At 45.7% G+C, this 15,150-nt stretch overlaps 1 protein-coding gene across 7 annotated transcripts in view; it reads right to left on the bottom strand.

The window, feature by feature from the left end:
* The window catches only part of TRAK1 (trafficking kinesin protein 1), a 100,919-nt gene that overhangs the window by 71,442 nt on the left and 14,327 nt on the right, over nt 1-15,150 (bottom strand). For 6 of the 7 annotated variants that reach the window (XM_070776141.1, XM_070776144.1, XM_070776133.1 and 3 more), the window contains exon 2: nt 2,039-2,233. Coding sequence is in view for 4 of the 7 variants with exons in the window: in XM_070776133.1 (XP_070632234.1) it covers nt 2,039-2,233 (195 nt within the window). In the remaining 3 variants the exon portion in view is untranslated. Of the gene's footprint in view, nt 1-2,038; nt 2,234-10,060; nt 10,284-15,150 lie in introns of those variants that run through there. The other variant, XM_070776139.1, reaches the window with a different exon arrangement.

Raw genomic sequence — 15,150 nt, 5'->3', positions numbered from 1 at the left:
TAACTGATATTTAGCAAATACCCACTTTACCCTCATCACATGTACCACAGAAGAAAATGCAGAGTTAAAGTAAGACTTAAATGCAACGATGCTCTAAAAATTTTCAGAATATCTGGTCAACATATATTTTCGGTTCTCGTAGTTTTATTATAATTTGTGTTATGCACTGCCAGACTCCACCAGGATGCTTTTTTCTCTCTCTCCTTTACATATATCACTAGAAGTAAAACAAATAATAACAAGTCACAACGTCTGTTCAAGTCTACTGAAAAGAATTTTAGAAGCTATAGATCAGTGCTATTGAATAAATACAATGAGACTTCACACCTGAATTTCCTTGGTAATAAAATCAGCCTGGCCCAAACAAACTATAGACATTTTACAGGGATGAGAAGAGGCCATTCCCATGAAAGGTCTCTGACAACAGTGAAGTGTTACCCTTGGGTGGTGTTCCAATCACACTGTGATTGTAAGTGATTAATCAGTGTGTATGTGAGGGACCTAGGAGCCTCCCTCAGCAAAAATGGCCAAGCAGGATCCTATAAAATCATAGGAGAGTCTGTTAAAGAAGAGTAAGTAACAGGCAGGGATTTCTAGAAAAATAATTCTACTGTGAAGCAGTCTGAAGCAAACAAATACAAAACCTCCCTGAGAGGTCACCCAGGACCCGGTTTTCCACAATACCACATCTCCTTGGGTGTACCTGTACCATGAGTAAACAAAAGTCACTTGTAACGGGCCTCCTCTAGGCTGCAAGATATACTAGAAGTTCTAAAGCATCAACTTGGACATTAGTGCAACTCTAATGTACTTCATACTGCCCTGGTGTAGATCATTCTATTTTTACTCCTATCGAATATGATTATCTGCAGTGCTCACAATGAGACTGCAGGATTTATACTAAGTATTACAACACAGGCCAATTTAAACAAAATTCCTTTCTTATTAATATCCAATAGATAAAACGTGAAAAAAGCCCAGATACATGCTAAAGGAGAAACTTACGAGCTCTCACTTGTTAATTATTAATGATTTCACATTTTCAAGAATTTTGGAAATTGGTTTGTATTAGAGAAAATAATTATAGAAAACTTTACAGATGCACAATAAGCTAGTTATTACTAAGTAGAAACAGGATTGTTGTATTTTTTTTTTTTAAAAAACGTGATATGATGATACATGGATACGTAAATAATGTCACACTACTTTAGACTAGGTTCAAATCAACTTGAATTTTAAGTCAAGAGTGTCAAAACAAAAGAGAACTGGTCTCACCAATCTTACAAAGCTGCCATGAATTTCTAAAGAGAAAAATTACATCAAAACTACCTCTTTTGATGTTCTGAATGAACATCAGAAATATTACTGGTATGTTGTAAATCAACTATACGTCAGTTTAAAAAGAAAAAAAATATCATTGGTGTGAATTTTTTAAATTATCGTATATTTTTCAAGTCTGCAAAATCAGGTTTCACGCCCTTGTCATCACAAACACACTGAAAAAGTCCCACCTAGTATACTGCTCACCCTACCAGGCGTCAGCTCTGTAGCCCACAGCAGGACCAGTCTGCTGTTGCAGCAACATCTTGCCTCTCCAGACTAACCAGCTGAGTGGACTTCCACGCACAAATCAGCAGCCTTGGCGTGTCGTGTTATGTCTTATAAACACTGAGCAGTCTTGAGGTTTCCAATACTTTGGGTTTTAAATGCAGATAAGCTCCTCCCCAATACAAGCTGCTAAGGACTCACATGGTACTTCTGGTAAGGAGGGAAATGGGAGCATCTTCTAATCTTCTGCATGGTTAAGAGAAAGTTGGTTCAAATGAAAACTCATACTTGTTCCCACTACTCCAACATTTCTCTCCAGAAGACTCAACGTCAAGTGAGGCCTTTTATGGGGCTAAACCCCACAGCCACATTTCTGCAAGAACTTTGCACATACAGCAGGCTAGAAGACACAGTAGCCAGGACACGCACACATGTGTGCCCGTGGCTAAGCAGGGAGGACAGGGCATTCCAAGAAAGGGGAATCACTCACGGAAGTACTTCAGCGTCTCCTCAATCTGCTCGGTCGTGAGGTCAATGTTGACATCTGGAGAAATGAGAGGGGTGTGAAGCCAGTCGTCGTGGTCATAACCGTAGATGGTGTCGGCTCTTAGCTTGTAATGGGGCAGCTGCTCCTCCAGGAGGCTGATGATCTCGACTTCCGGAAGGTCGGTGCTGTTGCACACGTCTGGAGGGAAGAAGACGGACAGATGAGAGCCAGGACCTGGTCATGGCCTTGCTGCCGCAGTGACCTAACCCTGGCACTTGTACCCAGAGTCTTGGGCTACTTACGTGCAGCACAGAGAGGCCAGATCGGGCCATGTCAGAGATCTTTTTCCAATTTAAATTCTACTCTTGAAACTTAGAGTTAGGCATGTTTGTTGCCAGACCTACCTGAAATAGCTCCCGCTGGTTAGCTGCCCACTTTCTGTGAAGTAAAGCCAAAATTCTTGCGTCTTCATCATTTGGGCTTTCTTCCCAACCTTCTCTGGCCATTCTCTCTCAATCACCCTACACTTAGGTCAAACCAGTTATAAGTTCAGCAATATGCCAGATTCCTTCCTGCCACTATTTTACCATTCAAGCCATGTCCCTACGTAGGTAGGACTTTGGCCTTCATTTAATTCATTCATTCACCTGTTTATCCTCCGACATTTCCTTCCTTCCATCCATCCATCATCATTCAACTATATCCTGAGCCCCACAGTCACAGGAGACACGACATAAACACAAGAGTCACACCCTTGCCTCTGTGATTCTTATATTCTCATGGGGATTCCAGCCACTAAACCAATAGGTACCCCTCCGTCAAGGCACAGTTTGAATACCACCTCTTCTCGACAGCATGGTGTTTTGAGCTCACCAGGCTGAATTAATCTGTCTTCCTCAGGGAGAATGTGGACACCTGTGCCCAGAAGAAAGGCTACACCATAGACATAGCATCTTCTTGTTTAACAGGAAGGCCACGCAGCAGACCAAGAAAAAAGGCATAGAATCGTAGGTAAACAAGAGTGTTCAGTGGGCAACTTCACCCCTTCTTGGGCAGGAGCCCATGGAAGGCACTTGCTAGCCCCTCAAATCTCCCACCATCCCATGCTTACCCCTTGTTACTTAAGTCAACATGCAAAGCTTCACTGTAGAAGGACATTATGACTCAAAAAGTCCACATGGTGTTTCAAGTGCTGAGGAAAGAGTTATAAGTGGAAAGTGAAGACATTTCGAATTTTACTTGGAGCTCTGGGGACTGGAGAGGGAACACGTGAACGCTCTGGATTCTCTGCCTCATGTGGGAAATGTCACGGCTAGGACACTTGGCATTTCAGCCAGCCCCCACCAGGCCGGAGCTGCTCCGCCACCCTGCAAAGGTCTGCGGAGAACTGAGTGATGTTCCTTCCCTTCTCCTTGGCCACAGACAACAGCCCACCCTCAAGGCAGATGTCTCATATTTCTTTACCATCTCCCACTAGTGACAAAACCCCCTGTAAAAGCTCCAGATGGGCTCCTAACTAAGGAACTACTTGCCCATCTTGCAATCAAGTGGGGAGTAAGTTCCCACCAACCTCATCTCCAGGGGAGGCCTCAGAGCCATAAAATGACCACCATCTAGTTGAGGGCATTCGGGGCCAAGGAGGGCTGATGCCTGACCGACGGCAGCTCTTGACTAAACACAGACCTGCTGCACAAATGTTGAGCCAGCCTGGCTGCAGGAGGATGGGCAGGGTACCAACACATTCCTGCACGATGTCCCCACACAAGGGGCTAGAATCTTATGGTGTCACTGCCACTTGGTGGTGGGCAAGGCAACGGACTCCAACAAGAAATAAAAATAAAATCCCTTCTAAGAATACCGGGTCACTTGTGAGCACCCTGGCAGCTGCTCGGACCCTGAGACTCCCCTGTCCTTCCACATTCTCAGGGCTGAAGGTCAACATATTTACAGTGTGGGTCCTCATGCCCAGGAGGTATCGTTTTCCTTAAAGCATATGATGACCAGGAGATAAAGTATCAAAGGTGAGGCTGTGCCAAAAAGCCTTTTGAAAAACATTCTGTATATTTGACTTTTCCGTAATGCGACTTGCCATATAAACTTCAGCAAGTCTCATAGCTGCCCGGCAGGCCCAGAGAATTCGGAAGGGATGATAAAGACCACCCAGGGAGATCTCTGTGACCTTGGGTGCAGGGCCAGGTGCCCCAAGAACCTCCCAAGAAGGGCGACACCACCTCTGCCACGTGGAGAAGACACATCTGAGGCCTCAGGTTGTGTAAACATGAGAGCCTTCGAGAATTCCCCAGGAATGCTTTCACAGTGCCAAGCACCCAGCCAGGAGCCTTCAGTGCATCCTCCCAGCAACCTGAGACGTAGCTAATATTTGCTCTGACTTATATGTGAGAAAGCAGATTCACAGACGCTGTGGAGTACCTTGTAGGTCAAGGTCACACAGTTAAATAAGCAGCAGATCGTGTGTGAGAAGCCTCGGCCATCTGACTGTAAACTATATCCTTCCCTCTTCCATCTGCCTCCCCTCTCCCAGCAGGTGCGCTACAAATGCTGGAGGATTCCCAGGCTCTTCTCAACAGGAAGTTTTTGTTCTAAACAGGTAAAGATTTCACAAGCATGTTAAGTAGAGATGTTCAGCTCGACACACTGACAAATCAGCGAAGTGTCAGGATGATTTTCCCATCCAGAGTGCAGGAAGGAGAGCCAGGAACTGAAGCAGCTTGTCAACAGACCCGCCCTCTCTCTTGGTGCTGGTGTGTGTGTGTGTGCTTAGTCACTCAGTCGTGCACAGTTCTTCAAGACCCTTTGGGTTGCAGCCCACCAGGCTCCTCTGTCCATGGGATTTTTCAGGCAAGGATACTGGAGCGGGTTGCCATTTCCTCCTCCAGGGGATCTTCCCGGCCTAGGGATTGAACCCGCATCTCCTGAACTGAAGGCAGATTCTTTACCACTGAGCTACCAGGGAAGCCCCAGGAGGAAGCCCCGTGGTGCTTACTAAAGGTCAATGTGTGAAAGGGCACTGCTGGCCCCGCCTGGAGGAAAGGAAACATCAAGCTCTCTACAGTCCTCATTTCTCCACAGCTCCAACCACACTGTTAACCAGCTATAAGAAGGGTGGGAGGGACACTCAGCAGGGAGGGGATAAACATCTACACATGTCTGATTCACGTTGTTGTAGAGCAGAAACTAACACAACATTGTAAAGCAATTATACTCCAATTAAAAATAAATGATTAAAAAAAGAAGCTACAATATGCAGTCCTGGGGAAGTCTCAGATGAAGGACATCCACTTCCTGATTGAACCCAGACCCTGACAGGTCCATCTATGGATTCCAGAAGATCTTCAGCAACAGCAGCCTGGCATCCACTGACCCTCAGCTGGTCAAACCATCCAAAGGCCAGGTTTATCCAGGCAGTCAGGTGGACTCACCCTCAACATCCTTCCCCTCATCAGTCACAGCAGCCCTGTGCTTGCTGGCCCCATCTGAAACAGACACATTTTTTTTTTTTTTTTGGCCATGTCGTGTGGCATGTGGGATCTAGCTTCCTGACCAGGGATCGAACCTGCGCCCCCTGCATTGGAAGTGTGGACTCTTGACTACTGGACTGACAGGGAAGTCCCATGAAAGACACTTTTTAAATCACAGTATTGCTCTGCTTTAAAAACCTCCCCACTCCCTACAAAGTACTTCATGATTCAGCCCGTACCTTCCTAGGGCAGAGTCTACTGACTCCTTCCCAGTATCAAATTTCTGCTTCTTTCTTGTAGGAATGTAACCTCCAAGGTATGGACGGGCACACAGCCACACAGCTAAAAACTACATTTTCCAGCTTTCCTTGCAGTAAGGTCTGTCTATATGCCTGGTTAACAGGATGCAAACAGCACTTCCAAGTCAGACCCTATCCAACTGTCCAAATGCAGAGATGGGTCTGGTACTGGAGTCACCTTCAACTGTGAAAGTAAAGGCAGCACCTAGGGGGTTACCAGAGCAACCCTGGGTGCCAGGGACAAGCTGGCAGGGAGCACTCCTGGGCCATCCTCCATTTGGATTTTCAAGAGAGAAAGAAACACACATCTACCTTATTAATGCCACTTCTCCAATATCCCTTGTGAAGCCACATTAACTTTTCGCCATTCTCCAAACACATTTTTACACAAATATTGGTTTTGACACCAGCTGCTCTAGCTATCTGGAAGGCTCTTCCCTGCCAGCAAACTCCATCCTAAAATATCACTCAAATGTCACCTCATATCAGGCTTCCCTTGACCTCTCGCCTCTGGCTATGTATTTAGATTATTTCAGGACAATGTTACACACATTTTCTAAGTCTCTCCTCTACTATCACTGAGGCCCTCAGGAGGAGCTCTGAATTACTCCCTTAACATCCAATCCAGCCCTCAGCATCGAGTTCGGCAACAGGAAGTACTCAGGAAGTGCTGGATCAATCGTGGGACAAAGGGAGGAAGAACCAGCAATGGGTGGCAAGTCTAGCCTTCAGCACGGGGGAGGTAGAGCCCTGTAGTGCCAAGGTCTTTTTAAGCTCACTCTGTATCACCCAAGGTCTTAATCAGCAAGGAGTAAAGTCCCATGGGGGAACAAATGTCCCCTCAAGCACTCAGCAAACGCTGATCTGATCTAACGTCCACCATTCTTAGAGTACCACCTGCCTGGTGGGTTACACTCCAAGGGGTCCTAAAGAGTCAGACCCGACTGAGCGACTAACTCTTTTTCTGGGAGCAGAACGTGAGAGTGCTTTTCACCTCTTCAGAACTATCACCCTTCCTAGGTTTCTCCATAAGGTTTGAAGTGGATCCTCCTGTCCAAGGATGAGGGCTGTGGGAGGTGGGAGAGGGTCCTGATGGCAGGGGCTACCGGTTCAGCTGTGTCCACTCTACAACTGCCTTGGGTTAGATCCATAACCCCAGAGAGGGGCTAGAAGGAGGCACTTCCTTCTAAGCATTTGCACTGATGCAAAGCTTCCCTGGTGGCTCATGGCAACAAATCCGCCTGCCAATGCTGGAGATGCAGAAGACATGGGTTTGATCCCTGGGTTGGGAAGATCCCCTGGATGAGGAAATGGCAACCCACTCCAGTATCCTTGCATGGAAAATCCCATGGACAGAGGAGCCTGGTGGGCTACAGTTCACGGGGTCTCAAAGAATCAGACACAACTTAGCAACCCATCACCATGGGTCACATGCCAGGTTCATGAAACCTACTAGGGACCCCAGACGATGCCGACATTTTACAGCAGAGCCTGTGGCTCTAAATTAGTATTTAAAAAATACTAATTTATATTAAAATTACTATATACTAATATATATATACTATATATATTAAAAATACTATATACTATAGTATATTAAAAATACTAATTTTATATTAAAAAATATAAAAAATCAGAGAATCTCATGTAAAAATACAGATCTCTGGCCTCAGAAAAAGTCAGCATGTCTAAAAGGACACAGTTATAGACTCTGAGTGGTGGCTGCCCCAAATGCGAGGGGAAGGGAAGGTCCAGGGGGATTTCTGGGCATTCTGCCCACACCCTGGAGCAGAGGGCGCTGGGGCCAGGAGAACAGAGAGCTGCAAGGAAGTGGAAGACAGCCTCCTGAACACTCCCCCAGGCTCCAGAGAGCCTAAAGAAAACAGCGGTGTGGGGGAAAGGCAAGGATAAAATGGGGCAGAGAGCACAGTGCTGGACAAAGAGGAAAGGCCTGGCCAGAGAAATGTCTGGCAAAATCAAAACAAGAGAGGAACAGAAGGGCACAGGATGGGAGGAAGGAGGAAAGCCAGGACCCGAGGCAGGCTGGCCAGCAGGGCCACGGCTGCCACCTGCTGGCCGCACCGGAGGTCCGGGGCCCAGGCGCTGCTCCAAGAGTGTGGAAACCAGGCTCCCAGCCACGGCCCTGTCCCCAACTGCGCCATGACACCCAAAAGTCACCTCGTGGTTTATCTGGTCTTTGTCCCTCCATCTGTAGAACAAAGGCATCAGGTTGCACAAAAGCTGTCTTTCTACCCAAAAAGTCTCTGGGCCACCACACCCAGCGCATCCCTCCTCCACAGAGGAGGCCTCTTAGCACCTGGAAATGCCAATTTCTTCTGAGAGGCCAGGGATCTGTTTTTTCACATGAGATGCCCTGATTATCAAATGTGGCACGATGGTTTAGAATTCTGTAAAATACCTGAGAGTCAGATCAGACATGTGTGAGTGCCTGCAGTTTGCATGTTGGGACTTTCCATCCTGGTGCCTCGGTACGGGCCTCGGGAGAAAGTTCTAGGCTACACCAAAGGTGACAGTCAAAGAACATGACCCCAGTTTGCGCTTGAGGAGGTTCTGGAAGGGGCAGTAAGCCCCTCTCATCACCCATGAACCTTGGCAGTGACAGCAAACCCAGAGCCATGTTCTAAAGTTTTCCCAAGACCGCTGGCCTATGAGCCGCTCACAAGTCATTCTGTACAGACTTGGAAACAAAGCCTTTTCCTTGAGTTATTGGGAATAAAGGGCGTGGGCTCAGAGACTCACACACAGGCCATACTGGTGTTGGAGACACATGTGACACTTTGCAACTGGTACCTGTCATATATCCTTCTGGAAAGTTCTTCTCTATCGTGGGGTTTCATAGTTTAGAGCCTTACCTAAGGAACTCAGTGTTAGTAATTACTCCCTAGAATGCCATGAAAGATGTGGTTTCACTAACTACAGAGGGACCTTTAGAACTAAAAATTACTGGCTCAATCACTTCATTTAATAGAAGAGGATGCTGCACACAGGGAGGCTGAGGAGGCAGCTGAACATCCTAGAGCTGCCTGTTAACAGACGCGAGACCCTGTGTGCATGGCCCCCACACCATGAGCCATCCCGGAGGCTGACATGCTCCACTGTTGACCCAGAACCCTGCCTGGTAACCAGCAAGGGCTCAGTAAACATTTTGCTGAACGATGCAAACCGCTGGTATCTATTCCTACATTTCACTTACTCTCAGAAACCAGCGGGCAGTGCAGGGTGAAGATCAGGAACACATTTGCAAACCAGGAAACCAGGGTCCGAAGGTTATAAGAGGAATTCAAGGGGCTAGGAAGGGGCTGAGCCCACTGCACACGGCATCACCCGGTCCCTCCAACTCTAATCCACACACGACTCACTGCCGCTCTCTGTGGCCCCCTGAGAGGATCCTCTAGGGAAGGAACTTGCACAAGAGCATTTCTCCTGCCTTCACTTATTTGTGGGCATTTCAGCAGAACTGGGGGACTCTCCCGAGAACTGAGCCCGGGGTGCTGGTGCCCTGGGGCAGGCAGCAGCGCACTGCACACCCTGCGCTTCTGTACTGGGCTCCGTAGATGCTTCTGTGGCTCCACCTCAGACCTCCTGCGCCAGGAGCTACAAGGCTGGGACCCAGGAGCTGGCTTCTACAGCAAGTCCTTCAAGGGGGTCTTGCCCATCAACATTTGAGGGTTGACAGTCCCTTGTGATTATAATTAACTAAATTTGCTTTCTTTACAAAAAAAAAAAAAAAAAACAGATAAATGTGGCTAAACATTCATACAGTCCAAAAGGGCAAGGTCCTTCCCCCGCCCCAGCCCCTCCCACACACCTGCCCTCTCCCTGCTTTCACCAGACACAGACTCCACCCCGGAGCTGATCCAGCTGCTCCCATCTTTTCTGCTTACAGAAGGGGACACTGAGGCCCTGCCGAAGTGCGGCAAACTGGGCGAGGTCTCATGCTGAGCGGTATTGGGACTGGACGCCAGGACCCCCGATCCTCTCCTGGGCCCCCATCCTGAGCTCACCTCCTGACACATACCCTGCTCACATTCCAGCCCCACAGGGACGGGGACAAGCGCCAGACTTCTCTTCTCATCCTTGCTGCCTCACTGTGGGCAGTAACCTCGGTCTCCAGGAGTGGGGAAGGACAAGCTGAGACACCCGCACAGGAGCAGAAAGAAACGGCCAAAGAAACTAGGATTTGGAGACAGAAACAAAACTTGACACTGGAAGGGCCATGGCCTTACCTGCCCCCAGAAGCAGCTCTTTCTGAGAAAAAGGACAGACAATGACCCCGGTTCAATTCCATGCAGATGGGGTGTTAGGTTCTGAGCTGTTGCTTGATCACACAGGACACCAGCTCCTGGGACAGGAGCACAAGCAGAGATGGCTGAGCCGCCCGGCGGCCACCTTGACAGGCAGGGTCTCTGATGCGAGGTTAAAGTGCCACCTTGTGCAACTGAACATGGCCCCGTCCACTCAGGCACGCCAGAGCGCTGTGCAAGCAGAGGGCAGGAAGAGGCGGGACAGAGCGAAGCCAGAAGGACCCTGCTATGGAGGCCCCAGGATGTCAAAACTAACTGCAGTGTTCTGCAGAAATAGTGACTCCAACAGGCTTGGCATAAAAACCCACAAAAACAGACGATAGCACATCCCAGGTTAGACTAATTCTAACACAAAGACATAAAGCTAGAACTGCACAGAAATTTTATCTTAAAAGAAAAAATTAATTTTAAGAGATAAACCTCCAAGGAAATGCTCAAAAAATGGGAAGGGGTGGGGGGTGGGGTGGATTACTATTCATTTGAATTTGTTTTAACTAGGTTTCCCAGGTGGCACTCTGCTGTCAATGCAGAAGACCCAAGAGACACAGGTTCGGTCCCTGGGTTGGGAAGATTCCCTGGAGCAGGAAATGGCAACTACTCCAGTATTTGTGCCTGGAAAATTTCCATGGACAGAGGAGCCTGGCAGGCTACAGTCCACGGGGCCGCAGAGTCGAACACAACTGAGTGACTGAGCACATATTAAGAAATTTAAAAAAAAACAAAACACTTTGGTATTCCAATTTTCTAGATATTTCCTCTTAAAAGTGTATATATTACATACAATTATTAAATCATCAGAGGAAAATTTTTTACATGAAAATAGCCAGTGTCATTGTGATTGTAATTAATGTGCTCACAGCTGAATTAGTATTTAGACAGATGGAGCTGGTGGAAATTGGAACAACACTTGGAGTAAACAGTTTGACAGCATGTTTGGAGAAGCAAAATTCTGTCATGACCCTCAAACCAGTAACCTCCCACATGGGATTAAATATAAGAGAGGAATCCAAAAAATCTGGAATGCAAAATACATAAGCATGTTTATAGTACATATCTGATAAAGCTAAAAACATGCATAGCCAGGTTCTTTGAAAAGTTAAACAAAATTACCACGTGTGTGTTAGTTGCTCAGTCGTGTTCAACTCTTTGGGACCCCATGACTGTAGCCCACCAGGCTCCTCTACCCATGGAATTTTCCAGGCAAGAACACTGGAGTGGGTTGCCATTTCCTTCTCCAGGGGGTCTTCCTGACCCAGGGATTGAACCCAGGTCTCCTGAATTGCAGGCAGATACTTTACCACCTAAGCTACCAGAGAAACTGGATCAAATTACCTTATGATCCAGCAGTTCCATTTCTGGGTATATACCCAAAAGAAGCGAAAGCAGGGACTTGACCAGATATTTGTACACCACGTTCACAGAGGCATTACTATAACAGCCAAAAAGTAGAAGCAACCCAAGTGTCCACCAGTGGATAAACAGGTAACAAAATGTGGAGCTGCAATAACATTGGGATATTATTCAGCCTTAAAAAAAGAAGAAAATTCTGACATATATTAAAGTACGGATTATATGCCAACCAAAGTAAGCCAGTCACAAAAGAGCTGAAACTCTATGAATCCTGTTAGAGGAGGCTATTAGATTCAGATTCATAGAGACAGACTGTAGTAGGGTGATTGGCAGGGGATGGAGAGAGAGGGGAACAGGGAATGGGTGTTTAATGGGTACAGTTTCATTTGCAGAAGATGATAAAGTTGAGGTAATTTATGGAGGTGATATGTGTGCAACAAAGTGAATGCACCTAACACCAAAGAACTGTACACTTACTGATGGCTAAAATGGTAAACTTCATGTTATGTGTATTTCACTCTTTTTTTTTTTTTTTGGGTACACGGCATGTGGGATCTTAGTTCCCCAAACAGGAATCAAACCTGCATCCCCTGCAGTGAAATCACAAAGTCCTAACCACTGAACTGCCAGGGAGCGCATTCCTTTTTTTTTTTTTTTTAAATTAAAAGATGCTGCTGCTAAGTCGCTTCAGTCGTGTCCGACTCTGTGCGACCCCATAGACGGCAGCCCACCAGGCTCCCCCATCCCTGGGATTCTCCAGGCAAGAACACTGGAGTGGGTTGCCATTTCCTTCTCCAATGCATGAGAGTGAAAAGTGAAAGTGAAGTCACTCAGTCGTGTCCAACCCTCAGCGACCCCATGGACTGCAGCCTTCCAGACTCCTCCGTCCATGGGATTTTCCAGGCAAGAGTACTGGAGTGGGGTGCCATTGCCTTCTCCAAATAAAAAGATGACCACCCTACTATTGTTATCTCCCAATGTATGGCTTTCATTAGTGTTCCAGCTACAAAGTTGCATAACTCCTGTTATTTTTAGTGTCCAATTTTGCAGAACAGTAAGTTGTTCAGAAGCAAGTATTACTGTGTTACAGCAAGAATGCCTATATAAAGTTTAATTTTCAGGTAGTCAAGTTTTTTTTTCCACCAGGGTTACTGAGATATAATTGACTTACAGCACTGTATGTATTTAAAGTGTACAGCATATTGATCTGACCTTGATCTGACCTACATATACCACTGAAATGATGACCACAATAAGTTTAGTGAACGCTCATCATCTCACATTGACAAAAAATTAAAGAAAGAGAAAAACTGTTTCCATGTGATAAAAACTCTTAGGACTTGCTCTCTTAACAACTTCCATATATAATATCAGTTCAGTTCAGTTCAGTCGCTCAGTCGTGTCCGACTCTATGACCCCATGAATTGCAGCACACCAGGCCTCCCAGTCCATCACCAACTCCTGGAGTTCACTCAGACTCACGTCCATACATGCAGCAGGGTTAATTCATCATGTTGTACAACATTTATGTATTTATACACATCATTCATGTTGTACATAAATAAGTACAGTACTTATTTATCTTATAACTGGAAGGCAGTTTTAACAGCCTTCATCCAGCTCCCCCCTCCCTTGACCCCTTTAATAACCACAAATCTGCTCTCTTGTTCTATGCCTTTGTTTTTGAAAAATAACTGAACTATGACACTATGTTAGTTCCTGTTACACAACATAGTAATTCAATATTTCTATATATTTCAAAATGATCACCAGGATAGATCTAGTTAGAATCTGTAACCAACCAAAGAGACTACATAATTATTTACTATACTGCCCACATCGTACATCTCATACTGTGACTCATTTGTTTTGCAACTAGAAGTCTGTACCACTTACTCTCCCCCTTGATCATTTTCTTTATAATCTTAAGTCTTTGTGTCATGCTTAGGATGGCCTTCCCCATCTCAAGATTATTAATTTAACCAGCAAAATTTACTTCCAGCACTTTTATGGCTTCATTCTTAACATTCTATCTTTGAACCACCTGGATTTTATTGGGTTTGAAGGAGCTGCTTCCTTGGTGGATCAGATGGTAAAGAATCTGCCTGCAACATAGGAAATGCAGGTTCAGTTTCTGGGTTGAGAAGATCCTCTGGAGAAGAGAATGGCTACCCACTCCAGTATTCTTGCCTGGAGAATTCCACGGACAGAGGAGCCTGGCAGACTACAGTCTACGGGGTTGCAAAGAGTCAGACACAATTGAGTGACTAACACATACACACTTTTTATAACGTATCAAGCTGTACTTTTTATAATGATAACAAACAGAAGCAATAATAATGGCAAATATTTACAGATGCTACCATCTTCAAGTATTTATTTCCACTGATGCACTTAAACCTCCTAAAAGCCCTAAGAGTAGAAATTATTATCATCCCCATTTTCCAGAAGGGGAAACCTAAGGCACAGAGAGGTTAAATAACTGAACCTACATCACACAGTAAGTATTAGACCTGGCTTTCTAACACAGAGTCTGGACCCAGTGGCCACAGCCACACCCGTGCTGTCTCTGATCCTCTGGTCTCACTGATTAAATAATTCCTCTGTATAACTCTCTTTTCTCTAAATTGTCCTCCTCTTCCCAACTTTCACTCCCTGGAGTACTTTGCTTTGAAACTTCCTGAGACAGAGAACATCACTAAAGCTTTACTTGTGACCCATTCAGAGACGTTGTCTTTAAACAGGAGCACGTCAGACATGACTGATCTTACTTTTGTCCTGCCTCCTGGTGGTTCTGCTCTCTTGAGGTTTCATTAGTTATCTGTCTTTTGTTTTATAGACTATGTGCTGCCAGATTTTTTTTTTTTTTGGTAATGATTTAGGGCAGAATTTTCTTCAAGTGTTGGAAATAGAGGGTGCCAAGCAATGTGCAGGGTGGCCTCCAACTCTGAGTTACCATCACCATTCACCCTTTGAGCTATGCAAACAGTATCATTTTCTTGTGGGGGGTCATCATGTGAACGAGAAGGAAACACTGATTTGAAAGGTCCACATTTTGTCGCTAAAATATGACATCTTATGATGCCAGTGGTTTCCCAGCTACCCACACTCTCTGCTTTCCTTAGTATCAAAGACCTGGGAAGACTCATTTCTTAGCCTCCCTTATAGCAAGGTGACCAAGAATGTTAAGTTCTGGTCACTGAGATTTAAGCAGTCGTGTGGTGAGGCTTTTCTAAAGGCTGCCTTTCTAGAGCCTGGAATTTGGACATGACAGCTGGAACTTCAGTAGCCTTCTGAGAACATGAGCTGCCTTTGAGGACAAAAAGCATGAGTGTGGTGGAACTGAAGGACCGGAGAAGCCTGGACCTTTGAGGACAGAAGGGTTATACCAGCACTGCAGAGCCTCCCTCTGAACTTCTTTTATATGAAAGAAAAAGAAATCCTGTGACGTGAAGGCACTGTTCTCTGCAGCAAAGCCTAAGCCTTATTGATGAAGGTAGTTTCCATTAAATTATTAATACTAAGAGATAAATCTGTATTTCTCTCATTATCCATAGCAAAAAACAGAATAATTTGCTTATACTTCATCTCACTATTCTTGCTCCTACCTCGGGTTTTGTTGCTCTAATCTAGGGGTTCAGATCCAATTTCCTGTTTTCAAA

This window comes from Bos indicus, chromosome 22 (genome assembly GCF_029378745.1).
Source record: "Bos indicus isolate NIAB-ARS_2022 breed Sahiwal x Tharparkar chromosome 22, NIAB-ARS_B.indTharparkar_mat_pri_1.0, whole genome shotgun sequence".
NCBI classification, from domain to species: domain Eukaryota; kingdom Metazoa; phylum Chordata; class Mammalia; order Artiodactyla; family Bovidae; genus Bos; species Bos indicus.
Note: the sequence above shows the minus strand (reverse complement) of the source record. Positions and strands in the feature narration are given on the sequence as shown.